Genomic DNA, 26,792 nt, shown 5'->3' with positions numbered 1-26,792 from the left:
GGAGCCTGTGCTCCAGCAACAAGAGAGGCCTCGATAGTGAGAGGCCCACGAACCGTGATGAAGAGTGGCCCCCGCTTGCCACAACTAGAGAAAGCCCTCGCACAGAAACGAAGACCCAACATAGCCAAAAATAAATAAATAAACAAATGTGGGTTTAAAAAAAAAAAAAATACTTCCTCAGTGGGATGAATGAATGTGCCTGTGCTGTCATGTTCAGCTCTTCCACACAATAGTATTTGGAGTTACCCGAGGCCTGATCCTCTGCAGTCTGATGGTTGTAGAAGTTCCCCGTGGAGGTGGCAGGGGATGGGGTGTTACGGGCTGGATGTGAGGGTGCAGGGTGGGGCAGCAGATGCAGTTCAAAGAGAAAAGAGGTGACTGTGGGGAGAACAATATTCCAACCGGAGTGAACAGTGTGTATGTCCAGGTGCACAGGGCCTGACTCATCCTGGCAGGAGAGGGGAGTGCAGAATGGACAGGCTGCAGTGAGAGGCTGAGGTCTGAGCGTGGTGAATACCTTGAATTCCTGGATCCTGGAGTCAATGGCAAATTAAGGAGCTTTTGAAAAGGGATATAGGGCTCCCACCAAACACACTTGTGTGTGTGTGTGTTTATAAAATTCTGGTAGCAGGATTCAGGCTGAACTACAGAGGCTGAGCATGGGAAGCTCTTGTGGTAATAGTGAAAAATGAGGGTCTAGACTAAGGGTGGTGACTGTACCAAGGAGGTGTCGGTTCTGATTAGAGATTTTCAGAACTTGGTAAATTCATGTTGGACAATGGAAGGGGAAGAGAACTGGCGGGGTGGGGGGAGGCTTCTGCCTTGAGTGGATTCTTTCTAGTAAGTATACCATGAGAAAACAGATGTGAGAACAGGTTTGGAAGTAAAGTAGATAAGAAAAGAATGAAGCATGTTAAGTTCGAGGTACCTGAGATGGTACACCCAAGCTAAGGTGTTCCATGTGTAGTATCTGAAGGACATTGGTTCAGAATTCTGGGCATTATCTAGAAGGTTACTGAGAACAGAATCCAGTGCTTTTGTGTTTGGAATTCTTTGTACAGAATTGGTTGCCTCACAACCAGGCTATAGTGGAAGTAGATCACAGAAGGATAACTGAAATAACCAAAATGGTAGGAATCAGAGGGAAAGGAAGCTGGCCTATGAAAACGAATTAGAGAATAGAACACCACAGCCTGGAAGGAAGCCTCGAAAGAGATACAGTCATTTCTATAAAACTATTAAGGGTGAAAGTGGATGTTATTTGCCTACCAAATCATGACTTATAGGAGGAGACACCCTTTGAAATTTGAACAGAGCAAATTTAAGACAAATGAAAAAATAATTTTATACACTGTCTGCATATAAGTCTAAGGAGTTTTACAAGCCAGGGATATAAATGGGTTCCAAAAAGTTTTGGGAAAAAACACACATAAAAAAGCCATAACTGTCTTGTAAGAAAGTGTTAAGGGACTTCCCTGGTGGTCCAGTGGTTAAGAATCTGCCTTCCAATGCAGGGGATGTGAGTTCGATCCCTGGCCTTGGAACTAAGATCCCACATGCTGAGGGGCAACTAAGCCTGCGTGCTTTAGAGTCCACGTGCCACAACTAGAGAGAAGCCTGCATGCCGCAACTAAGACCCAGCACAGCCAAACAAACAAATAAATAAATGTTAAGAAATCCCAAGCCTTTAGGTGTTGCTACCTGAAGAATGATGAGGCTCACTTATGGCATGCTTGTCTGGGTTGCTGCTGGCATAGGGATGCAGGCCTACTTAACAATTGGTATGACCTAATGTGACAGTTCTTGGGAAAGTTTCCTATCACTTAAGTATAGTAATCCAGTCAGTCTTTTAAATTTAAACCACACTGCAAATAGGATATTAATGATCTAACTTTCCAGAGAGTACTATGGTGTGTGTATGTGGGCAGGTGGGGGAGGGCAGGGAAGGGGAGAGGGTTAGGGTAGCTTTGGAACTAAAATCCCAACTTGTCAAATACTTGTCTGTATAAGAAGATGTACCCCTTCCTCCCAGCTCTGTTTCTTGTCACCCTAAGCTATAAGGAAGGCTGGAGGGTGGTGGTGGCAATTGAGAGCAAGGAGGGAGGAATGGGAAGGCAGTTTTGCCCATCTTTCCAAAATGGTGCCAGGGATTGTAGTTGAGATGGAAGGATGAAGGACAGGTAGAGCCACGAGGCAGCAAGTGTGCTTGATTTTTTGGCGTGATGCATGACTGGCATGCGGCTAGAATGCGGTGCAGGGATCTGAGTGTCACCACACCACAGTGGTTCTGTGTGGCAATCAAATCGGTGTCAGGGTTATGCCTGTATGCTGTGTCAGTACTATAAACTTTTGAGTGTGCTTTTGGCCAGCTGGCTTAAATTATGGATGTGAGAATCACATTGAGCATGTTCAAGGAAGCATATGGAGCCATCATTTACATCTTTAAGCCAAAGGCTCAAGGTCAAGAAAAACAAAAACAAGCCAGCAGAGGGCATCAGTCACACAATTTTACAATATTTCAAACCCTTCGAATGCGGGAAAACAGGACTGGACACAGTGCCATCTTGTGGAAGTTATTGATGTTCCCTTTTACAAAGAAATTCAATGTGTCTTGAATTGCACCTAGGGCTAAAGGCTAACTGGTAGGCAGTCGCTTTTAATGCTTTATCAAGCCCCTCATCATCCCCTTTGTCCCTTATTCTCTTCCCCCAACATCTATTTATTAAAAAATGTATTGTCCACCTAGGACCACCTCTACTCACTTCTACCATTTGCATTTTATGATGTTTAGCCTCAGAAATTTATTCATTCAACAAATACTTACTGAACGTTAACTACATGACAGATAGTGTTTGTCCTGCGTGCGTGAGATACACCTACAAGTAAAAGGGACAAACTTCCTTGACCTAATGGAGCTTACATTCTATCAGGAGGAGAGAGACAATAAACATAAGCAGAAGGTAACAAATGCTATTGAAAAAAGAAGAAAAAAGTAGCAATGGTATTCAGTAAGGGGGACAGGGTAGGTCTTATGGAAAAGGTAACATTTAACCAAAGATTGGAAGGAGGTGAGGGAATTATCCAGGTTCTCAGGGGAAGGGAGTTCCAGGCTGAGGGAAGAGCTGCTGCAAAGGCCCTGGCAGAAGACTGCATGGCATGTTTGGGGAATAGCCAGGAGTGGCCAAGGTGGGGTGATAAAGGAGAGCAGAAGAGGAGGCCAGAGAGGGAAAGTGGGAGGCTGGGTCACCTAGACATTGTAGGCTATTAAAAGGACTCTGGCTTTTACTCTGAGATGGGAAACACTGGAGGGTCTTGGAGAAAAAGAGGGACATGATCTGACATACATTTTAACAGGCTCATTCTGGTTGCTGTGGGGAAGAGTAGAGCAGAAATAAGCATTAGGAGGCTCTGATATTAATCCAAACAGGGGATGACAGTGCCTCAGAGCAGAGTGATAGCAGAGGAAGTGGTGAAAAATAGTCACATTCTAGATATAACTTGAAAGTAGAGTCAAGGTCTTCCTGACATATTAGACGTAGGGTATGGATGCAAGAGAAGAATCGTAAGTGACTCTTACAGTTTTGGGCCTGAACAAATTGAAAGATGGAGATGCCATCAATTGAGATGGGGGCCAAGGGGATATGGATAAAGATTTTGGGGAGGAGGATCAGGAATTCAGTTTGGGGCATGTAGGGTATGAAATGTAGACATCCAAGCTGAAATGTTGAGTAGGGAGTTGGAGATATGAGTTTGGGTTTTAGGAGCAATATATGGGATTGAGATATAAATTTAAGACTTGTTGGTATATAAATGGCATTTAATGCTATGTGACTGGATGACATCACCAAGGAAGTTTATATATACAGAGGACTAAGAAATCCAAAGTAAAAGGTTGGAGAAAAGAATAAGCAAAAAGATTTGGAAAGCACAGCCACTGAGACAGGAGGAAAACCAAGAGTTTAGAGTCCTGGAAACCAAGTGCAGATGACTCAAGGAAGAAGGGGTGATCAACTGTAATCAGATCAAAATCTGAAAAATCAAGAAAGCAAGGACTGAGCATTGACCATCGGATTTAGCAAGGAGGAGGTGATTGGTGTCCCTTAAAAGAACATTGTTTTTGTGGAGTTGTGGGAATAAAAACCTATATGAAGTGGATTTAAGAGAGAATAAGAGAAGAGAAATTGGAGCAGCAAGTACAGGCAACTTTCTGGAAGTTTTACATCAAAGGGCAAACAGGAAATAGGACAGAAACTGAAAGGGGAGGTGAGGGCAAGAAACCTTTTTGTTTTTAGGAAAGGGGAAATGACAGCATGTTTGTATACCGACGGAAATGAAAGAGTAGAAAGTAATAGTTGATGTGAGAAAGGGAAGAATTAATTGCTGGGGCAATATTCTTGAGCAGGTGAGAGGTGATGGGATCTGTTGCACAAGTGGAGGGACTGGCTTTAGGATGGGAAGGGATAGTTGATCTATGGTAACATAGTGGGAAGGCAGAGAATATAGATACAGATGCTGGTAAGTGGGTAGATGGTTAGTGGATAAATGAGGTGATGGGAATCTTTGGAAATTCTTTTCTGATTGCTTCAATTTTCTCAGGGAAGTAGGAGGCAAAGAATCAGCTGAGATGTGAGAGTAAGGGGGAAGTGATGAAGTGAGGAGGTATGAAACAGTTCAGGACATTGGGAGAGTGAATGAACTAGGGATGCCTAGTATAATTGCCCAGCAGTAGTAAGGGCTCTCTTGAGAATGGTAGTCATGAATTTAAAGTGAAGCTTGGTTGTGTGTGGGTGTGTGTGTATTTTCCTAACCATGTACAGCTACATGAGTGCAAACTAGAGTAGACGGAGAGTTGAATTTACCCAGGGTGGTGATTAATCAGATTGAGAGAAGGGCAAGGGAGAACGGTAGCTATGCATGGGCCTGATTATAATGGTTGACCGTGGAATTTAAGTTGGGTAAGAAGGAGCGTGAACCTCAAGAAGGGTGAAGGACAGGGAGGTGAGGGACAGGGCAAAGGTCAATGGATTGGAGGTTCAAGGGGTTTGAAAGACAGGAAGTAAAGGTCAGAGAATAGATAAAGACAAGGTTATGACTTTGGGAGTGAGCAGCTGAGGTAGGGTGGAGGGCAACGTCATTGGAGGAGTGAAGTCCAAGGAAATGAGAAGTGAGATGGGGGGCGGTGTTGGAAGGAATACCTACACTTAGGTAGAAATCCCCAAGAATTAAGACAAGAGGGGTACTGGAAAGAATGACAGGGAAACAGGAGCTAAAATCATCAAGAAATAAGAGAGAATGAACTGGAGATTGGTAGCTAAGTGCAACAATGAGGGGTGTGTGCTATAATCTGGTACATGAGATCCAAAGCTGAAGGTTTCATGGAGGAGGAAGGAAGAATGGTCTGAAAGCAAAAATGAAAAACAAGTATACCTACCCCACATGAGGCTCAGCAGTACAAGGGCTGTGGGAGACAAGCACCCCCTTTGGAGAAGGCCGCCCGGAAAGCAGTACGCTTAGAGCTGTCCTGTTAGAGAAAGAAGGTGACGGACACATCCAGAGGACAGGTTGAAGATTTAGGGGAAGTTTACTGATCATGGGCAGCGAATTATAGAGGGTACAGGGTAAAGTTTCAGAAGTTGGAGAGGTGGGGGAGAAGAGCATGGAATAGATATGTACTCCAATCTCCATACAGGACAGCAACCCAGCAGTCTAGGGCTTTTTGGCGGACTGACCTAGGCTGGGGTAAAGAGCTATGTAAGTCCCGGCGGGTTCAAGGCAGATGATGAGAATGTGAGTGTTGGTGGGTAGGGCTGAGGAGATTTCTGGGGGCCTCCTTTTTACCTCAGAGGAGGTGTGGTCTTAGTGTGTAGGCACCCTCGTGTCATCACGAACATGTTTTTTATTGTTCCCTAATGGAGTTCATGTGCTGATTCTCTGGGTAATGGACATATTGACAAGAGCCTTGTGGGGCTCATGACTAATTTCCTGAGAACCATGCAAACTTCCAACAGTGGGGCAGTGCCATTTGTAGTGTTCTAGAAAGTTGGATTCTGGGGAAAGTGATCAGAGCTGAAGTGAGAGCCAGGGTTTGACCAAGTTCCTGGGAACCATCAGGCCTGAGGAGGGACGCTCCTCTGACCACTGAGAGGGCTCTGGCGAGCTCAGCTGCAGGCGAGGAGAGGCAGAGTAGAAACAGCTGAAGTTCTGTAGGAGTGAGCTAGCTTAGACCATGCCACTGCTTTTGGTGTCTTTCTTCTTTTACAACTCACAGGTGCAGTTAAAGTTGGCTTGTTTACCTTGGGAACAGTGGCAATCACTAGCCAAATCAAAACACCATTTTCTTCCCAGATCTATTACTGTGATTAACAGGAGGACTCCCCAGAGATAAGGCAGTCTGTTTCCCAACAGCCCAACATTTGCTCGGCACCTGGGGCCTGGCAACTCCACGGTACTGGTGCCTCCTCGCACCATCAGGTGCCACAGGGCTAAGAGTGCCAGAGGAAGGAGCTTAGAAAGGCAAATGGCCTTTTCTGTCACCATCCAGCGCCAATTGGCACCTGGGTTTCAAATGACACCCAGGATCAGCCTGAGTGAGGTCTTGTGCCCTAAACAGACTAGCTCTCCAATCTCTTGACCATACTTTTGCTGGGGTGTTGGAGCCCATTGATTTTACCAGTGCTGAGGTCGAGGGATACTGTCCCCTTGGGCCCCTGAGAGAGCTGGCTTGAGGAGTTGCTTCTGCTTTCTCAAGCTCCGCTGGCACACGGCTCACGCTCCAGGACGGCCCCGTGGCCTTGTGCAGGGCCCAGGGAACATTTGGACTCTGGTCGGTGAGAACACCGTGGGCCTCCCACTCTTTCTAAATTGCAGAATAAACAGATCTTTAGGCCCCAGCAGCTATTGTGTATGAGGCTGAGAGTATTTTTGCCTTTAAAAGAGAAAAAAGCAGCAAGCAGAGGTAAGTATCTCCTTGGCTCTAACTGAAATACAGCCACAGAGAGGAGGACTGGGGGAAGAAAAGCTAGCCCTTAATAATCCAAAAGACTAAAAAGAACAAAAAACAAAAAAACCCCAAAGAATCTGAAAGGCTAGTTTTTCCACTGCGTTATATGGAGCTTCAAAAATATCCTCTGTTAGTCTGTTAGCAGCTGTTTTGAGAGGGAGGACCCACTTCAGTGACTTCTCTGTTACTGTCTTGAGGATCCTTAAGTTGCTTTGGCTCCTGGCGGCCAGAGGCTAAGGCTTTCTTTATTCTCTGCCTGCTCATGGCTCATGTTCAAGAGGATCACTGAAGATGTGGACTGCAGTGAGAATCAAAACCTGATATAAAGTATTGTAAAATGTGACTAGATTAAGAACACTTCGAGAGTAGCAGTTTATAGTCTTGACTCATCCAACAACCTGCCATCCGATCTTAAATGTTGACAGTATTGCAATTCGATAGAAACTTGTAGTATTAAAAAAACAAACAAAAATAGGTATATATTATGGTAGTGGAGGCAGCTGGTATGTCTCTTTAAATGGGGGACATACAGTGGTGTGGCAGCATAAGCTCCATTTGATTTATTCAGATATAGACTCTGTAGTATTATAAAGGGTATAGAAGTTTTTTTTTTCTTTTTCAGCAATCTTTTCTTTCTGTGGATAAGGTTCATGTCTTTAAGATGGACTCACAGCTGTGAAGACTGTGAATCTCATGGAACTGGACTAAAGATTCCAACATCCATTTTCTGAGTTTTTTTTAAAGGATCATACTTAGTACTGAGTTATAAAACAGACGTTGGCAAGTACAGTCTTTTTCAAACTCTGGGATAAGAGTACTGAAGGGTACAGGATCTGAACCCACCGAAGGTATCCATGTTTGTACATGAACAGCTGAGGTTATTTCCTTATCCCCTCTTGGATTTCAACTTCTAGGATGTTTGTTGAAACACCCTTCAGTGTATATGTGGCTCCCAAGGCTTACAGACATTTATTTAACAGTGGAACTCCCCAAGGAAAGCATGGGACGTTTTGTTTATTTTTTCCTACCTTTAGTTCTCTTTTCTCCATCTCCTAGGTGTCCTGGGTGTTTCTAGCCGGAGACTGGGGCATTCTCATTCCCCTCACTGCATCCAGTGGGAGACTGCTACAGGGTATCTTCTAAATCAAAAGACTTTTTGTTAGAAGCCAAAGCAAAGTTAACAGACTACTTCACTTTCAATAGCACTATGTCTTTCTCAACCAACACTTATGTGATTCAGAAACTTATACTATTCCATTAGAAATGAAAAGTTTGGTTTCTGACTGGCTGAAATGAGCTCTATTGTTCCCTTCTTTGTCAGAGGTCAAAATCACCACATTCTGGAATGTTAGCAGGCTTTGGGTCAAGCAGATAATCTGGTTCTAGGACTCAAATAACTGCTTCAGCATGGAAGTCAGTAACAGTTCTCCCTGGAAAAAAGGACCCAAATTTTCTCCTGTCATAGCTTATATTGGAATTGCTTATTTAGCTATTTTGTCAGCTACTTTTATCCTGTTTCTTCTCTGGTGTTCCCGGTAACTAGGACATTCTTATGAATTCAAGAAATGTTTGATGCATAAATAAAGGGATGAGAATACTTAAGAAATATTATGTTTACTAAAGATATAATGGTTTGTTTCTCCCGAAGATCCTGAGACAGTACAGTTCAACTATACTTCTTCAGCTCTCTATCCAATATTGAGGGTGGAGGTGGGAGAGCTGAGGAAGGGGATGTTATGAAACACAGAAACACTATGAGCAGTAAATATGAACAAATCTCAGCATAGTTTCATTTTACTCCAGGCTTCTTCCTTCCCCTTCCCATTCGAAGAGGAGGCCCCCTTTCTTCTCGCCTATCGAATGTGAGGAAGGGGCCGTACCTAGTTGTTGAGGAGACCGAGTAAGATTGCCAGGGAATCATTTCATTCTTCCATGACTCGAGCCTTACGTTCTCATGGTCATCAGGTCAGTCTAAGTTTTAAACATCTAAATGGTGTAACACTGCACATAAAAATAAGTTCAAGTTTAAGACAAAGTGGAAAAGTACCAAACACTTAAAAAAGATGAATTGGCAAAAACCTTCCTGTTGACAACCTCTGTTTGTATTTGCGGAGGTGGCGTGATATAATCCAGGAAAACTGGGTCTGTTGGGATGAGCATGCTATATCAGATGAGAAAGCTACCCGATAAGAATACTGATTTAGAGGAATTAAATGCCTGGACTGAAGGTGAAGGGAAGGGCAACAAACTGCGTGCTGTGTGATATTTTGCGTCAATTCAGCCGCCTCCAGGTAAACTTGAGCTTCTGTTGATCCCCAGCTTTGGCGCCTTTGAATTTCCTTAGTCACGAGCGCTTCTAACTCGCAGTCATTGAACTTGAGATGCAAGTACACACCAACGTAATGTGCCATATGAAAGTTTTCACCTGAGAAATAAACTGCTTTTGCATTTTGGGGAGGAGAACGTAGTCCTTAAATAAGATTTTTACAGCCCAGAGAAAGGGCATTGGTAGTGAGGGTCCCCCATTGTTGAACTGAGGTTCCTGCCTACATCTCCAGCGCTGCCTCTCTTTGCCAGGGCTTGTCTAAGTCAGCCAGGAAGTGAGTGGACCACCAAGTCCTGATCAACAGTACTTTACTTTCCTGTCCTATAGTTTTTTTCTTCACATGCTAAAGTGAGGCACATTCAGAAGTGATCTCATCCAAGATGAGATCCTTTAAAATTTTAATTTAGACCAAGTAAATCTTCAAAAAGAAAACTCTGAATTAAATTTCAAACCTTTAGGGAGCCTTCAGATCACATATTTGGCAGGATGGACTACATTACCTTAATAATAAACATTTTATTTGGATAAATCTTTGGAATTTGTTTTTAACGATAGTTTAGAATTTCAGTGTTGGAATTACCATTCGAGGATTAAAGTATAAAAAAAGTTACCTTTTCCCCAAAACTCATAAAGATTCTATTCTTCCAGTACTTTACTGACATCATTAAGAATCTTCTCAAGGTGACAACATTTCCTTGTCTTGTACTTTTATTCAAATGATGTGTTTTTTCCCCTGAATTTGCCAAATGGAAACTATGAGATTGATGTGTTTCAGACCGACAATTTCTCCCATAATCATACATATTTTATCTCCTAGAAAAATAATGAAAATAGAAAAAAGGTCTTGGTGTAATCATAATTATTAATGGGATTCCTGGGGGCAGAGTGAAATCATTCAGTCCTCTGTGTCTTTTCTAGACACCCAGGATTTTTACTTGTTTCACTCTTCTATTGGACAGACATTTCAACTGAAGAGAGATTATTTTTCTCCACCAAATAGCATCCCAAATCACAATGCTTTAAGAACTTAAAATCAATCATTTTCAAATTAAGCACCTTAAAAGGTCAAATTATGTAGTTTTCACCTTACGTGGTTTTAGTTGAAACGAACTCCTATTTTAACTCGGATCTTCTTTAGAAAAAGAAACAGAACACATTTCATTTTTTATATAGAATAAACTTTGTTTTTATTATAGACATGGATCAAAAATAAAAGTTTTTATGTACATATGACATATAGTGCAAATGAAAGGCTTTTAAATACCAAGTATAGACATATTGTCGGAAATAAAAGGAGATGAATGATGGGGGTTAGGATGGTCGTCCGGGAACTGCAGGAGGGGGTCGCCTAGTGAAAACAAAACAGAAAACAAAACAAAATAAAACAAAAGAAAAAGAAAAACACAGATGCAGAGGAAGAAAACAACGTTTAAATTAGAAAATAAATCCAAATAAGAGCATGCATAAATATCCCACAAAAATCAAACTCAAATCAGACAGAAAACATGCAGACATGCAGGGGAAATGAGAGAATATCACATGGCATAGTGAGCAGTTCCTAGGATGTTTCCTGGCTTCCAGCCATGTGCTAGGTATGAGCCATTTGAGCCCACTCCAAAACCTTGTTATTTTGTACCATGGAATGATAAATCCATGCAATCATATTCAGGAGAACTGGGAACAGTACAAGAGCCGCATACCTTTATAACTTGAGTATGTTTCCCAACCCTGATTTTGTGACATTCGGTTATTTCCAAAGATTTCAGTAAATGTTGTGAAATCTCCATAGGGGGAGAGGGAGTTGATATAGAAATATGACAGGTGAGATTTCTTTAAGATGAGGGAAAGTAGAAGGCGGCAAGGGATCAAATGAGCAATGTAATCACAATGCAGAAAATATCTGGGGTCGATCTTGGAGAAGAGGACTTGTAAATAAGAATTTCCTTCAGGTGAAATCCTGATGTGATAGCCTTTCCAGGCCCAGGCAAACTATGAGGCTGTGTCTGTTCCACGGTGGCCCCAAAGACTTTGGGTAAGGTTTCCCTCTGTCTTAGAGTTAGGTGCAACTGAAGTTCTTATTTATTCTGAACCAGGTCCAGGGTAAATGAAATTTGGTTTGCTGGCCCTTTCTCTGTATCCCTAGCCTGGCTTGCATCTTGTCAGGCCCACTGGTGGTGAAAGAAGGATCCAGAGTTTTGCTTTGTTTTGACAACAGCCTCTCGCTGGATGATGGGCTGCTAGGGAAGATACAGTAAATGCTACATGGCAATGGACAGCTCTGTAAGTAGGAAAACAGCAGGCCCAATGAAGCTTTCCCACGGGTTTCCAGCAGAAGTCTACATTTAATTTCCTCTTTCTAACCCAACTGGTAATGAGCTCAACATTACAGCAAGCCATAGAACGGCAAGTTAGTTCAGTACCCTGCTCCCTGTGGGACTTCTTTTTGGCTACTCATCCAGGTGTTCAACAACATACTCACTTCCATCTTACTTCTGTAACACTTCAGTGAGTGGAGCAATGAAGTCTACAAGAAAACAAAAGCAAAAACAAAAGCAAACTTCTGTTTCATCTTCTATGAGATGTAAATGGAGCCATACTGACTGGGCTATTTCTGAGCAGCAGTAAAAAACGACCTTACCTTCCCCAAAGTCCAAGACCAATTTTTCTTTGGTCCAGTTTAAGCTGGCTGAACGTAAGGAGGCCTCCTATCCATTTAAATGATGAAGAACTTGTTATTGGTCTGTAACCTTTCAACTGCAGGGGGCGGGTGGCGGGGGGTCTGCAAGCCTTTAGCTTTAGAGATCCAGGTAATGGTTATGCCTGGTGTTTTCATGAAGAAAGTGTAATTAAATTCCTGTCAGGCTCAATGAGATTTATCACCTGCCCAGCAAACAGAAACTATTTTTGAGTTCTGAAGGGGCTTTAGAACACTTTAATTACCTCAGCAGGGTGGGGAGGTGAGCCATTAAACTGAACAGCAAGTCCACAGTGCTAAAGGGACATTTTGTCAGCATATGCCAAAGCACTTTTCTGTTTGAGTTAGTTTGGTGTTCTAGTCTAGAAACAGGATCAGAAACTTTATGTCTTGGAATATGTTTCATGGACAACTAGAATGTGTGCTTCAAACAGCAGAGTGACATCTATCCCCTTAGCTCTTTTCTTTCCCTCTGCACTCATCCTGTATCTAACTTTCCTCTCGTTGCCAAAAAAGCATTGTTGGTGACGACACCATACACTGGCTCAGAGTTACTTCTATTATGGATCTTGGCAGTTTGGGTTTTTACTATTTCTTTTCCAGAATTTTCCATATTACTTAACACAGTGCTGAAGTGCTTGAAGGTCACGTGCTGAAAATATTGGGGCTTTTTATATGAAGGGCTACAAAGTTACCTTATACCATTGCCACTTCTAACACAAAACTTGAAGTATTGAGTTTGGAACACTGAGTTGGGATACTGAGTTGCTAACACATATTAAAGCTCATCATACTAGCATCCACCATACAAGCAAATTCTACCTACTCAAGATTATAACTTCAGGTTATACCTCCTTAAGCTTTCTTAAAAACAACTTCGGAGAATCGTTTGGCTGAAACAGGAAGGTAAGGTGGTAGGAAAAGCTGTGCGTGGAACATGGGCATAATTCATATATAAAAGTCTCCATTATCAAGAAGAATGATGAATTACACACATTCTCTTGGATCTACCTCAGTGCTGCAAGCTGTTCCCAGGGTGACATTCCTCTGGCAAGAGCCCTGGGAAGGCCTTCCTTATCATTTTTTTCTTTTCTGTTACAACCTCACAAAATATTCCCTGCTTGTTTTCTTTGCCCATCACTCAGATAACTTAATATCCCAGAGCAGTTGGTGAGCCTGAAGGCTTGGGAAAGTGAGACAAGAAAGGCAGTAAGAATAAGTGTTCTCAATGCTTTTCTGCTGACCTTCACTTTTAAGTCAGCCTAGATCCCCCCCTTTAGAAGAATACAATGGAGGTAATGTAATTAATTTAAAGGAGCTCTTTTTTTGGCAAGTGAGAGAGAAAAGGTAATACTGAAAGTGATCTGAGTCCTCCACAATGCCCCCCTAGGACTCATTGCATGTCTGTCTCTATCTGCTTTCATGCCCCCTGTTCCTATGTGACCTACCTCCTTGGATCTCCCCAAGCATCAGAGCTCCAGGAGGATGGTCCTAAGCTGGGAGCTCCAGTTGCCATGACATTTGATCTTATCACCCAACTGTGTGTCAGTGACAGTCTGTACTGGGACAATCTCACTCAATGCCTTTCCCCTCTGGCCTAAAGCCACTAAAGCAGTGTTTCCTAAGGCATGTACCTCAGAACGCTAGTCCTGTGAGATGCTCTATGAACAAAGCATTGATGGTCAAATAAATCTGAGAAACATGGAGACACTAGCCCTGCCATCTGATATTAAAGCTTCTATAGTCTTCCAGTAAAGAAACATCTAATTTTTAGTCATCATTTCCCAAGTATAGTCAATCAAGAAATCCTTGGTGTATGTCTGTGTAAAACTTATTAAAATCTCATGGAATGGACTTTGGGAAACTTCAAATTAAGGTTGTAGTTTTAGCCAACATCTCTTGCATGTACTCCAAGTATAAGTCTGACTCAGTGTGAAAGAACACCAAGAAATGATCTTAAAAGTGGCAATGCCAGGTGTGTGATGAAATTAGTACTTCTCAGTATGAAATTTAAAGGTTTCAGCTGAAAAACAAGAATCTTGAAAACTAATTGAGCAGATACTTACATTGATGTCAGAACTATTTTTAAAATACAAATGGAAATTTGCCAGATAGTTACAATAAGGTCCTTTGGTTTTGGTAATTTCTACCAGGAACTATTCTGAATACAGAATCATGCGGTAAGACACACACTCACAGCACAGTGCACAGCATGATTCGCATCCTGACTCTTTCTTCCATTAAAAAGCTTCCTTTGAAGGCACTGATGGCTCCACTCATGGAAGGTGTATAGACATGAGAAAGAAATCACGACAGAAAGTGTGAATTAGCCCAACAGTCTTTCCAATTCATCTTTTCACAAAGAGCATACCCTGAACACAAAGGGAAAGTAAACCAACATTTCTCCCCTCCCACTCCCTTCTTGTCTCCTGCTTTTAGACGGCACAATCTGAGTCTATGTATGTTGATAAGTGACCTATCATCAAAACTCTTGTAACAAGGAATCTTTCTCTATTCTCTGGAAACTCAGGATAAGGACGTGTGTAAGACTGAACACTCTTCTGTTCTCTTAATATTGGGGAAGCTGAAAGGGGTAACTTCTCCCCTCAACGCCGAATGAATAAACAGTGGAGGCCAACTGTTGAGTCAGGAACTTAATTACTTTCTCTCAGAAATGCCTTCTGTAGACCTACCATTTGGGCAGAGTATTCTTCATCCTTCTGTTTCCTAGCTTTTCGGGATCACTTCCTTTTCAGTAGCAAAATGTCACGGTGCTTCTTGGCAAGTGTCACTTTGTACCCTCCGGCTCCCTAAGGTTTGTGTTCTTCTTTAACTTAGTACAACAATGACTTCAAATCAGGAATAAAATGTTTCCCACTCTCCTGCCTTTGATTTGTCCAATTTGCTCCCTTTAAAAATCTCATCCTTCCCCAAATTAATGACAGTAACGCCAAATGCTATCATTCTCCACATTGGTACCAACAGGATCGAAAGAGTTATAAATATTTACAAGTCTCAGATCTTACTGATAAGCATAGACATGACTCAAATATATACAAGAATGAGGAAGGGGGGAGTCCTTCAAATGTTATCATTTATTTCAGGTTCAGAAATACAGCTTCACATTTTCACAATAGGTACACATGACCTTCAAGAATGATACAGGCTTTAGGAACTTGCTTCAAAAATTCCATTCACAGAGTCCATCCATATGTCAGCATTAAGAAAGCCTGAAAGTGCCAAGAAGACAGGGGAAAGTACTCTGGCTCCAATTAATTAAAGAATCAACAGAGAAGGCAAGATTTTGCTTCTGTACACTGCTTCTTAATATAAAAAAGCAAAAGAGGAGTTTGATTCAGAAAAGGGAGAGAAAAGAAACACACAGGCAAGCAAAACAAAGGCTGTACATGTGAAATTAAACACAAATCAAGTAATGGTGGAATTTCTGATTGGAAGGAATCATTTTTAGCAAATTGGCAACATACAATGCAAGAGATTAGACAGAGTAATTTTATCGTAATTTAAAAAACATTACATTAAGGAATTCGAGGGTAAAAATTAAAAAGGAATGAAGGCTTGAGCTGAGCCATGTGTGAAACCCCAGACCAGAGAGGTGAAAAGTCTCACCAATATACCAGTATGAGCAGGTCTTAAGACAAACAGGAGACTCTTCCTTGAGTTTCCTCTCTCTTGCTCTCATACATACATACATTCTTACACATATATACAAATAGCAATGCATATACTACATATGCTTCAAAATACTCTTAAAATTTCACCATACAGAGCACCACATAATGTTAAACATACCAACTAGACAGGATGACTGAAGGTTCTAGAAGACACATTTGAGCTTTTAAGAAAGGAATGAGGGATCTAGTGAACCAATAACTGTTTCTTAGAAACCATCTAGCTTCATTCACATTAAACTGTGAGCTCACAGCTTGCAGTCCTCTTAGTGAAATGATATAAAACTCATGGCTTGAGTCTCAAATATTATCTTCTTTCATCGAGTTCCATAGTTTAGAGACCTACTATTTAAGCTTTATTCTTAATGTTAAGGAGATTCCTGTCCATTTCAAATAATTACATTGTTTGACAAATGAAAAATGTTAACCTGAAAAACTGGATGGATGACCTGCCTCTGAGGTGTTACATAACTTCTTCCCTGCATTTTAAGCAAACTTACTCAGAAAATCCACTACTTGTATCATACTGCTGTATCCCTCTATTTTTATTTTTTGACAGTTACTGTAGAGAAAGAAAATGACTATGTAGACAAACTTAGCTTTTTAAGATTCACCTCAGCAATCTAAGAATAATTTATATTTCTAATCAGAGATCTTAAAGGTAGGTTTCCAGATCTTACACTTACTATGAGCTAGCTATATTGGCAAAGATAATTTCTTCTTCGATAGCAATGCTGTGAATTTAGATGCAAATGCCTGTAGATGTTATTCTACCATGTTGTCATGGAAGTTCTGAGCCTTGTGCCTCTCAGAATGAATGTAATCTGGAGAAAATTTTGTACACCTCATGTATGTTATAAGAAATCAACCACTTTTATCATATATTATGGAGAATACTCTAAAGCTAACTCTTGTATTAGCACAGTTTAAAAAATATATTCATACCCACACATACACACATGTATAACTATTTACACACAAACATATACATATATATACAATACACACACAATCACACTCATGCTCATGGCATTTTAACAAGTGATTTTTAAAGCTACTTACCCACAGGGTCACAAAATACATGTACTAACACAAATTTACTATGTATATACTGTATACACAGGGACACATGCTTAGAAAATATGTGTGTACACAGAAAACATCAACATTTATCACATACTGGTATTAGGTCCCATTTCATATTTGAGAATTATGGCTACAGTCTATTCTAAAAAGTCATAAAATGAATCTATATGACTACTCTTTAATTCTAAGGTCAGAAGGCTTATAGTTATATCACAGGAACTTGGTTTTATTATAATGTTTTAGAATAGAGTGAGTTTGTATCTGAACAAGTAGGCAATTTGCTAACTAAACAGACCCTACTGCTCTTCTATGTTACAAAACACAGCTAAAAGCAATATTCAGAGGAGTAATCTTGGTAGATGATTTCTGGAAATTCAATATATCTGTTCTAAATCAATACTATTTCAATCATTTGTCCACAATTGAGTAAATGGCTATTCCAGTTAGTCAATAAGCATGCAAGAATTAGCATGTGACAATAAAATAGATTTACCCATCAAATAAACATATAAAGTTTACTTTTCCAGATCCTAAAAACACTGTATGTTTTATTATACTAGACATGATGGAGCTACATCTGTTGTGTAGACAACATCAGAGCAATCAGGATGAAGTTACACAAAAGATCTGAAGTGTGTGGGAAATACTTAGAAAGCTCATTAAGCGACATTCCCATCTTAAGGCCTGATATGAACGCTGTACTTCACACTCTGCACATCCTAGAGCTTCTGACTTCATTTACATTGACATCTCCTTTTAGCAGGATACAAACCCTTTGGGAAATGGGATTAATACTAATCATATGACACAGTACTGCAGTAAACTGAAAATATTCTCCAACATGACTGCTGAAATTCCAGGGGAGGCTGGGTTCTATTAGAAATAACTTAGAAGTAAAACAAAAATGTACACACAAGAAGAGACAATTGGGACAGTGAAACTGTGGGGTGATAATCTGAGAGCAAGAGCCAAAGGTGACAAATGCCATTGTTTATGATGCATAAAATCGGTGCAAAGAAACTTGGGAAAAAAATCTCCAGTTTTCTTTGACATGGTTTGTGCTGATCTAAGAACACATCAGTGGTTATCCACAACATTTTCCTTTAACCAAAGGAAATTTTTGAAATACAGCAAAACGCAAAACCACATACAGCACAAAGCCAAACCCTGAAGTATATAATCTGTTAGATGCCTATTTTAGAGAATTCAAAAGAAGGAGCAAAGGGGATCCTAAAAAAGAGGGAATTTTGTGAAAAGATCACTTTAGACTATTCATTTTACTATGGATGTTTACTTAACTTATTTCCACTTAGCTGCAACACTATTTTAAAAATACAGTATGTATTTTGCCCAGCTGTTCCATTCACAAAGAGTTAATTTTTTTCCATGAGAAAAAGAAAGATATGAGAAGATTTAGGGTGGTGATTTAGGGTGGTGTTCTTATACAATCACTTGCAATTTAAAAGTTGAAATGCCCTTTTTGTAAATCTTGTATTCTCTGATTTTTGCCTAAGTGGACTAGTTTTAACCCTTTAGAGTAAGTTCAAAACAATGCCATTCAACTTGGCAAGGTCTCTTTTTAATAATGGTTAAAAGTTTTACTTCATACTTTATGGGCATCTGCTTTGGGTATAAACTACACAGGAAATTAAAGTTAACATACAAATCATGTTTGCTGCTTTCAAAGGGAGGCATTTCAGTTGGTTAAACCTGATTTACTTCTGTAGAATATGAAATGGTGTCGTGGGACACAACTATGCAGTGAATACTTGGTCTGCTGTCTGGGAACAGTTAGCAGACAAAATTCCGGTTGGCTTCTGGCTGTTTCCTACATGCTAATCATCTAGTTCTAGGTAGTCCAAAAGTCAGCCTCAAGACTGAACTATTAACCCCCAGGCTAAGCTGCTCTTATAAATTGCAGAAATGTTAGAATTTGCCAATTTGCTTTAAATCTCGATGTCTTAATATTATTTTCTGGAATGACCTGGAAAGAGACTCTGAAGTTGTCCGACTGTAGGAGTGTGAGCTCTGCTCTCAAACTAGGGCATCTTTTCTTTCCATTCCAGGTCCCATTCTTTAAATATGGCTATCCCATAGTAAGGCTCAGGATTTATTAAGAAAGCCTAGAACAGATTAAAAAGTTACATTAAACTGTTTTAAAGGTAGGCTAAATTTTTACATTAGGAAATTACATATTAGCATGGAAAGGGAGATATATTTTTGCACTAACTAACTAAATCAACTGGAATTAGTGTCGAAATATAATTAGCCATGCTTAAAATTAGATCAATATAAAAAATTAAATATTTTCCATGTCAGCCTTCACTGTAACTTGTGAGGAGGTAAGTATATACGTGAATAAAGAAATTACATTTGTACAGACACTGCTAGAGATGTGATATTTTGCTTCTTCCTTGAACTCTGAAACTAGCCCAATTTACTGACTAACTACCAAAAAACAAGCTTTAATTCACTGTTGAATATGCTTCTAGCTTGAAGCAAAACACATTGCCATGAGAAGCCCTCTAGAGCAAGCAATGCATTAACTTTTCCTTTGCAAACTACCTCATGCTTTTGGAAAAGTTTTATTTTTAAGGAATCCTAACTTTTAAAAAATCACTTCTTAGCAGTTTTATGAAATAAAGAGGACGGAGAGAGGATCTAAATAGCTAATCATGGCGTAGGCGGAAACATGTATAATAGACAACATAATTTCCGTCCGTCAAAACAGAATGTGGAAAAATAAATATGTATCATTTAGGTCTAAGCCCACCATCTCTTATCTCTTAGGAATTATATTGAATGGGCTATCTGGTAGGTAACCTGGGAAAATTGTCAAAGCAATTCCAAATATATGCCAGGGTAGGCCAATGGTCCACAAAGTAGCGGGCTGCTATACAATCTACTTTGGTTGATACAACAGATAAAGCCTCAAAGAGTCAGCAGTTTTCAAGAGTCAAACCCCAAAAGTTTGACATATCATGAGCAATGAAGGTGAGTGATGAATGCATTAGTAAAACTGGTTACTTGCCAATACTGATGTCCACACATGCGACTACTCATGATTTACTGCAACGGTTATCAAATATTTTGCTTTTGCATAATTCATTAGTAATTAACTGCCATGCCAGACACTTCATTTAGTCTAACAGGGAGGATTCTAGTGGACGGATTATAGTGGGACGAGTAGGTGATGGGGGTGGTCTCCGGCTAGAAAGAGAGAAAGAGACAAGTAAAGACACAAGTAGAATATCTAGCAGAAGGTTATCCCAAAGACACTGAGAAAGAGCCGTCACGCACATGCTCATGCACAGACAGGTCAGCAGGAGTGGCTGCCATTTGTAATAATTTAATACTGTCACCTTTCATTCACCTAGCATTTTTTTTTAATGAGGTATTTTTTCATATCCAAATCTTGCTAAAAACTGAAGTCGTCCCTCCCAATACTAATAAAAATATTAAGTCATTTAAAAGCCATCTGAAATACACGGCATATTTCTCAGTCAACAGAGTATGAAGCGTACTGTTATGCCCACTCCAGGAACTAATAAGGTATTTAGGCCTCAGAGACTGATGGGGTTTGAATTTTTATTTCCCTTTAAGTAATATTCTTCCTATTTTTTCTCCCTGTCTGGATGTTAATTATCACTTCTCATTGTCTTTAGCAGTAGCTTTCTCCAATTTATTCTGTATCTTACTTCTAATTTGCTAAGCAGTAGGAAGTCAGAAAAATTAAGGTTTTTAAGAGTTCTCCACAATAAGTGTAAACAGGCTCAAGGTGAGCGCCTGAGTAAACTGCATGAGCTCTGGTTCCTATTTTGGGTCCTAAAAGTTTTATTCTTAGCAACAGTATTGCTCACTTTCTGGTTGGTAATGGTGTTTCTAATAGCCGAGGTTGCTGAATAAACTCCAGATAACGAAATATTACTATATCTGAGAATCTCAGCTTTACCAACTAATACCCTTTATGCCCTGAACCCATACATTTATTTCCTAAATGTATTAATAAGCTTTTTTGGGTGTATACTTGACTTTATATGTCATATCTCGGAGAGTAATGTTTATAGTCAACAAAATTCAACAAATTCTGCAAATTGAAACCTTTCTTCTTGATAAAACTCTCCCACTGATTTTTTTCAGAAAGAACCCTTCTGGAATTACAGTCATGTCATGAAATTTTCTTCTGTATTGGACACACTAAATTGATCAAATCAAATACTTTTTCTCGGGATGAAGGAGTGAAGTTAGAAAAGTTAAAGAAAATGGTTATGAAATGTTAAAAAATTACACAGCTATAAAATAAAATTAGATGGTCAAGGAAAGATCAAAAGAGATATTGTTGATTAATGGTACAAATACTGACCACTTAAGCACAAACTCATAGATCTCAGTAGCGTTTCTTTTGCCTCCTGTACTTGAAAAATGTCCAGGAGGCTTGAGAGGAAAGGTTTCCTTGGGAAGGTGTATTCCAGTTTAACCTCTTATACTAAGTCTCATTACTAAGCAGGCACTCAGTTTTTGAAAGTGTAATTAGAGATACTTTATAGGCACAGCTATGAAACTAAACCAATCCCTATTAGCTCTTTAATTTGAGTAAACAAGTTAAGTCCTTTTCCTGCAGAAAGGCTACCTGCTACCATGACCACCTGAAATGTTTCGGTAATTTCCTGCTGGGAAAAATCCTCCTATAATTTCCTTTTCACTTATGACCATGCAAAAACACCTGCGCTTTGCTTTCACTATCATACTGCTCATTTTCATTTGAAATGGCCATATTTGTCCTGGATTTGAACCTACATCATTTTCTCCTTTGATGTGAAGTTTCCAGAGGCCAGAGGTCATGTCCACTTGAGTTGTTTCATAGAGTGTTTAGCAGGGTGTTGCCTTCAATTATGTTCTCAATGTTCTTTTGTTTATCTGCTGGAACCTGCTATTCCTCCTGCAAGACTCACCTTGGTGAAGTCTTCTCTGACCTACCTTTCCCTATCTTGATGCTTCTGTAGAATCTCAACATATTTCTAGAATTAGGTTTATATGCTTATTGCAACTGATTAGAAATGGGCTGTGTCTTACTCATCTTCATTTTCTTGTGGTGTCTAGCTCAGGGCTTGTCATTCAGCCACTGAATGTTTGACAAAATGAATAAATGAAAGTTACTCCTAGAAGAAACAACTTATGAATACTTGTGATAACCACTGATCTTTACATTATATTAAGGGGTTTTTTTTGTTTGTTTGTTTTAGTAAATCATTGCTCTTGCAAAAAAAAAAAAAAAGAAGTTACAATGGCATGTAGGATTTAGACTCTTGGAAACTCTACCTACAGGGTATTTGACTGCTCAGTTGTTCAGCAGATGTTTGGAATAAATAGTAAATCATAGGCTCTTCCTCAGGGAGTTTGACAATTAGTCACATAACCTATAGAAATATATTCTTAGCATTTAAGCAGTTACAGGAGGGGCAAGAGAGTTGGTCAGAATTTGAACTTGAAAAAGGGAGACTCTACCAGAGGCTTAATAATGGGATGGACTTAATTAGGGGATTTTATTTGAAAAAAGTGGATCTTAAACGACAATCGCAGTGAGGGGCAGAGCACAGTGTGGCATGGTGGGTTGGAAATTGTTTCATGCATGTGTGATAGCTTTGACCAAGGGTTGAAGCCAAGACAGAAAGGAATGCAAACTGAGTTCTCTTCTGATCCTTTTGTTCTTGGCTTAAATGTCATTCCTCAGGACTTCCTGACCATCCTATAGTTTCCAACCACCACTCCTCATGGCTTCATAGTTTTATGTATTTCATAGCACTTAACTCTGCCATTATGTATTTATTTACTAGATTATTGCCCGTGTCTTCCAGTAGATTGCAAATTTCTTGAGTGCAGAGACGACATAGTCTGTATTTATTATGTATATTCATCATTGTATAATGTGATTAGAAGGCAGTGAATAAATATTTATTAAATAGTAGACAAACAAATGAATGACTGAAAAGTACCTACACAAGGATGTTTAGCCAGGTTAGAGTATAGACCAGGTCAAGGTGAGCAGGTCCAATGAGGCCAGAAATGCAATCTTTTGAGGCATTTGTCAGAGGTTTATATTTGAGGCAGCAAGTTTACACAGAAGTCAAAAGATGTGGATTCTAGCTCCAATTGCCAGTATGCATAATCATTAATCACTAAACTTCTCTAAGCCTCAGTTTTCTCATCTATGACACAGGAGACTCAGACTAGGTGATCTATAACATGCTCTCCAGTTATGCATTGCATGTATTATTTACTGAGCATGTACTATGTGGACTGTATTATGCTGCATGATTTTTAAAAACTCAAAACCTATTATTCATATGGAAGATGAATGGGATAAGAGAAGTATGCAAGTGGTTTTACTATAGCACCCCATTTAAGTGGAAAAAATGAGGCAAAATTTTTAAGTCAGACTCTGAGAATATATTCTCAGAGCTTGAAAATACAATAATGTGGTCAAAGCAGGGGCAAATATGATTTTAACTGTGGCACATAAAATGTGAAAGTCATAAGAGAATGAAGGTCTATAATGGGGTTAAAGAAACTAGAAATTAAGTGATGAGGAGGAATGGAGGAGTTCAACGATGGACACAGAGAATAGAAAGACTGAAATACTCTGATGGAACAGCAACTTCTCATTAATCTCCACCCCAATCTTTGGACCATGCTGATGGGACACAACAAGGTCAACGGTAATGGGCAATTGCACATAGAAGGCAAGGCAGGAGACCAGAAAAACATAACTTTCTGCTACGTGCCAGATCTTTTGTTTGTCTTGTTTACCACTGTATCCCAGAACTCAGTGTCGCCTTTGGCTCATAATATTTTTTTCAAATAAATAAATCAGGAGAACCTATCCATTATGAGCACTTAAAAAAAAAATTAATTAATTTATTTTTTGTTTTATTTATTTTGGCTGCATTGGGTCCTCGTTGCTGCGCGTGGTCTCTCCCTAGCTTCGGCGCACAGGGGCCACTCCCCGCTGCGGTGCGCGGGCCTCTCACCGCGGCGGCCCCCCCCTGCTGCGGAGCTCAGGCTCCAGGCCCGCGCGCGGGCCTCAGCAGCCGTGGCACAGGGGCCCAGCAGCTATGGCTCGCGGGCCCCAGAGCGCAGGCTCAGCAGTTCTGGCGCACGGGCGCAGTTGCTCTGCAGCACGTGGGATCTTCCCGGACCAAGGCCGGAACCCGCGTCCCCTGCTTTTGCAGGCGGACTCCCAACCACTGCGCCACCAGGGAAGCCCCCCATTATGAGCACTTTAACGGAGTCCCTAAGTGACTAGGCACTGCACACCTGTATGGTGAATTAATGATTAAAAAAAGAAAGATAAAATTTCCATCATGTTCTCTTAAAATAATTATAACATCTTTAAAATATGCTTGGTTTCAGGTTAAAGTAACCCATATATGTATTGAGTAATTAAAAATCCTAGAGTCTGTCAACCCTTGACTGATGGTAATTACAACAGCTTGCTTAGGTAATTACAATAGCATAATTGGCCGTTATTGCAGGGGAAAAAAAACAACCCTAAAAAGTGTGTTCAAATGCTTCACTGTCTCGGTCTTAGAATGTTTAAGTAAAGATTACAGTGTTTTGGTGTTTTGTTTTTTTTAATGTGTCAGTGTCATAGATTACGAAAGTTTATGATTACTAACTTCACTATTTATATATAAAATAATTTTACTTATAAAAAAAAAGTCTGTCAACCCTACTGGAAGAAATGAGCATCATCTTATTTTTAAAACAATAACCCCCCAATAATTTCTATAGAAAGCAATTCAAGAGAAGCATTAAGTTGTTCAGTGTGAATTTTCTTAATAAGTAATGCTAAGATGTTTGCCAACTTCAACACCAGAAAAACATTTAAGGTTTACTGTTAAGGTTCATTTCATTGGTCTAGTTCCTAACCATTCAAAGAGTTTCCAAAGACAGTTTGTTTTGGGCCAAGCAGAGTTATTTGTTTTGTACCAAATTTTCCTCTGTTACTTTGTGCAGTCATGGGCTTCATTAACTTACCCATTATATTGCAATGGAGCATCTTGCATCACTTAGTGTTTACTGAAACACTGTTGTGTGTGGGCGGTTTATGGTTACTATAGCAAAGCTATGTTTCTGCTTCCAAATCTAAAGGGAAAGATGTAATACTTGAAGTTGCATTTGTAGCTGCAGGGATGGACCGTTTGCAGTATTTTGGACAATGACAAATTTTGTAAGAAAGTCAAACGGTCACTTAGGGTGGGAGGCATGGTGGGGAGGCAACTGGCTACACTGATAAGAGAGAAGAATGGTCAGCTGTCTTATTGTCTTGTTTGATTCTAAGAATGGAAGAACTAAATTCTCATCTGCTCTTCTTTGGGTTAACTGGTTCTAGGTATTCATGATGGGAGACAGTCTTAACAGGGGTGCATCAGCATGGGGGTGAGGATGGAAGCTACCTTTCCTCTAGCTCCCTGCTTCCTGGTAATCAGCGTAACACTGATTACTGAAATGGCTTGGTCTTTCTGCCCCTGCCCTTATTCCTCTTCAAGATGGGAAGCGGGATTTATCTATCTGGAAAGTATGTGAGCCAGCCTGGGTCTATGTAGCTCAGGCTCTGTCTTTTCCTGTGCTTAAAACAAGATATCATGACTCCCAGGCCAGGATTCTTTCTGTTGGGCAGTTATGTTGGCATGTTCTAAGGCTATGGTCCTCAAACTGGACAGTGCATCAGAATTCCCCAGAGGACTTGTTAAAACACAGGTTTCTAGGTCCCACACAGAATTTTTAAAGGGGTGAGATATTTCTAGCAAATTCCCAGATTATGCTGATGCTGCTGGTCCTGGGATTGTGCTTTGAAAACTGTTCTAAGACATAATAAATGATTTTGTCCTTGCTTCACTAGCAATTCATTTCACTTGCCAGGTAAAGTAAAAGCAAAAAGAGAAAGTGCTGGAAAAAGATCTTAAGAAAGATGAAGAAATGGTTGTAGAAATACTTTGATACCTTTGGAAATTAGACTCAAGCATGGGTCAGTTTTAGGTTTATTTTATAAAGACAAAGATATTATGCTATGGTAGTTTTCTTGTTAGTCATCACCAGAAGAATAACTACTTGTTTAGGGAAGCTTGTATTTGCTCATGAAAATGGCAGTAGGTATAGAAACTAAGCACATCTAACCATGAATTCCAAACTCTCATCTTTGGAGAGGTTATGATTGAAATCCAACCTAGTTAGCTAGGTGGACCCAAATTTAAAAAAAAAAAGGAAAACCCTCAAAAAAATATTCAAAGATTGATACTTCTAGGGGAATGCTATCTGCCTAAGAGGATAGTTATTTGCATTAAAAAAGGATATGCAATAGGCTTCATTTATACCGTAAGTTCTACTCATTAGATATAGGTGAAGCTTTAAGATACAACTGTCTCAAAATGTAATTTACAGATAATTGCATTTAGGATCATGAGAGAGTTATACATCTCAGGTTTCTAGGAGCCATGAGAATCTAATACCAACTTGCACAACTTTTTAATCTTATTGATGAAACAGATCAAAAAAAATGAAGGGTTTTCTCTACCTAAGCACAAGAAGTAAGGCACCTCCTTTTTGAGGGCTACATTGGACGAATTTCTTAGAAAACAAAAGAGAACAAAAGCAAAAACTGCTTCTGAGTCTTCTAAAATTGTGAAGAGCGCCTCCCACAGTGCACTCTGCTGCGTTTGGCTCTAGAGTGGCTCCAGGCAAAAATGGCTCTGGTGGCATCAGAATCAGTTGAGTTGGGAGATGTCCATAGTAGTTCCTTCCCAGGAACTGAAACACCTTGCTTCTCCACGACCCTCTTGAATTACTTAATCCTTGAATCATTTTTCAAAGTTTAAGGCATCTGAACAACGTTATAAACTTTTCTAAAACCTGAGATTACTCCTTACCCTGCCTGCAGCCTTCCACAGCACCTGCAGGGGGCAGTGTCCCAACCAGAAGTTCAAGAACATGAATGAG

The 26,792-nt window shown here is 40.0% G+C and overlaps 2 protein-coding genes across 10 annotated transcripts in view; both read right to left on the bottom strand.

The window, feature by feature from the left end:
- The window catches only part of LOC308629489 (uncharacterized protein C1orf105), a gene marked incomplete at its 5' end in the record, with an annotated part of 32,159 nt that extends 24,110 nt beyond the window's left edge, over nt 1-8,049 (bottom strand). The window contains 1 exon segment of the mRNA XM_081257415.1: nt 8,029-8,049. Within this exon segment, the coding sequence (XP_081113541.1) occupies nt 8,029-8,049 (21 nt within the window).
- A 2,447-nt stretch (nt 8,050-10,496) lies between these two features.
- Nucleotides 10,497-26,792, bottom strand: part of DNM3 (dynamin 3) — a 596,153-nt gene continuing 579,857 nt past the window's right edge. For 2 of the 9 annotated variants that reach the window (XR_014014161.1, XR_014014163.1), the window contains 3 exons: nt 14,219-14,296; nt 11,747-11,850; nt 10,497-10,674 (listed from right to left, as the gene is read on the bottom strand). Coding sequence is in view for 6 of the 9 variants with exons in the window: in XM_081221443.1 (XP_081077569.1) it covers nt 11,829-11,850; nt 14,219-14,296 (100 nt within the window). In the remaining 3 variants the exon portion in view is untranslated. Of the gene's footprint in view, nt 10,675-11,746; nt 11,851-14,218; nt 14,297-19,069; nt 20,007-26,792 lie in introns of those variants that run through there. The other 7 variants (XM_081221444.1, XM_081221442.1, XM_081221447.1 and 4 more) reach the window with 5 other exon arrangements.

Source organism: Mesoplodon bidens (genome assembly GCF_964165515.1).
Source record: "Mesoplodon bidens genome assembly, chromosome: 2".
Taxonomy (NCBI): domain Eukaryota; kingdom Metazoa; phylum Chordata; class Mammalia; order Artiodactyla; family Ziphiidae; genus Mesoplodon; species Mesoplodon bidens.
This window is presented reverse-complemented; position numbering and strand designations above follow the sequence as displayed.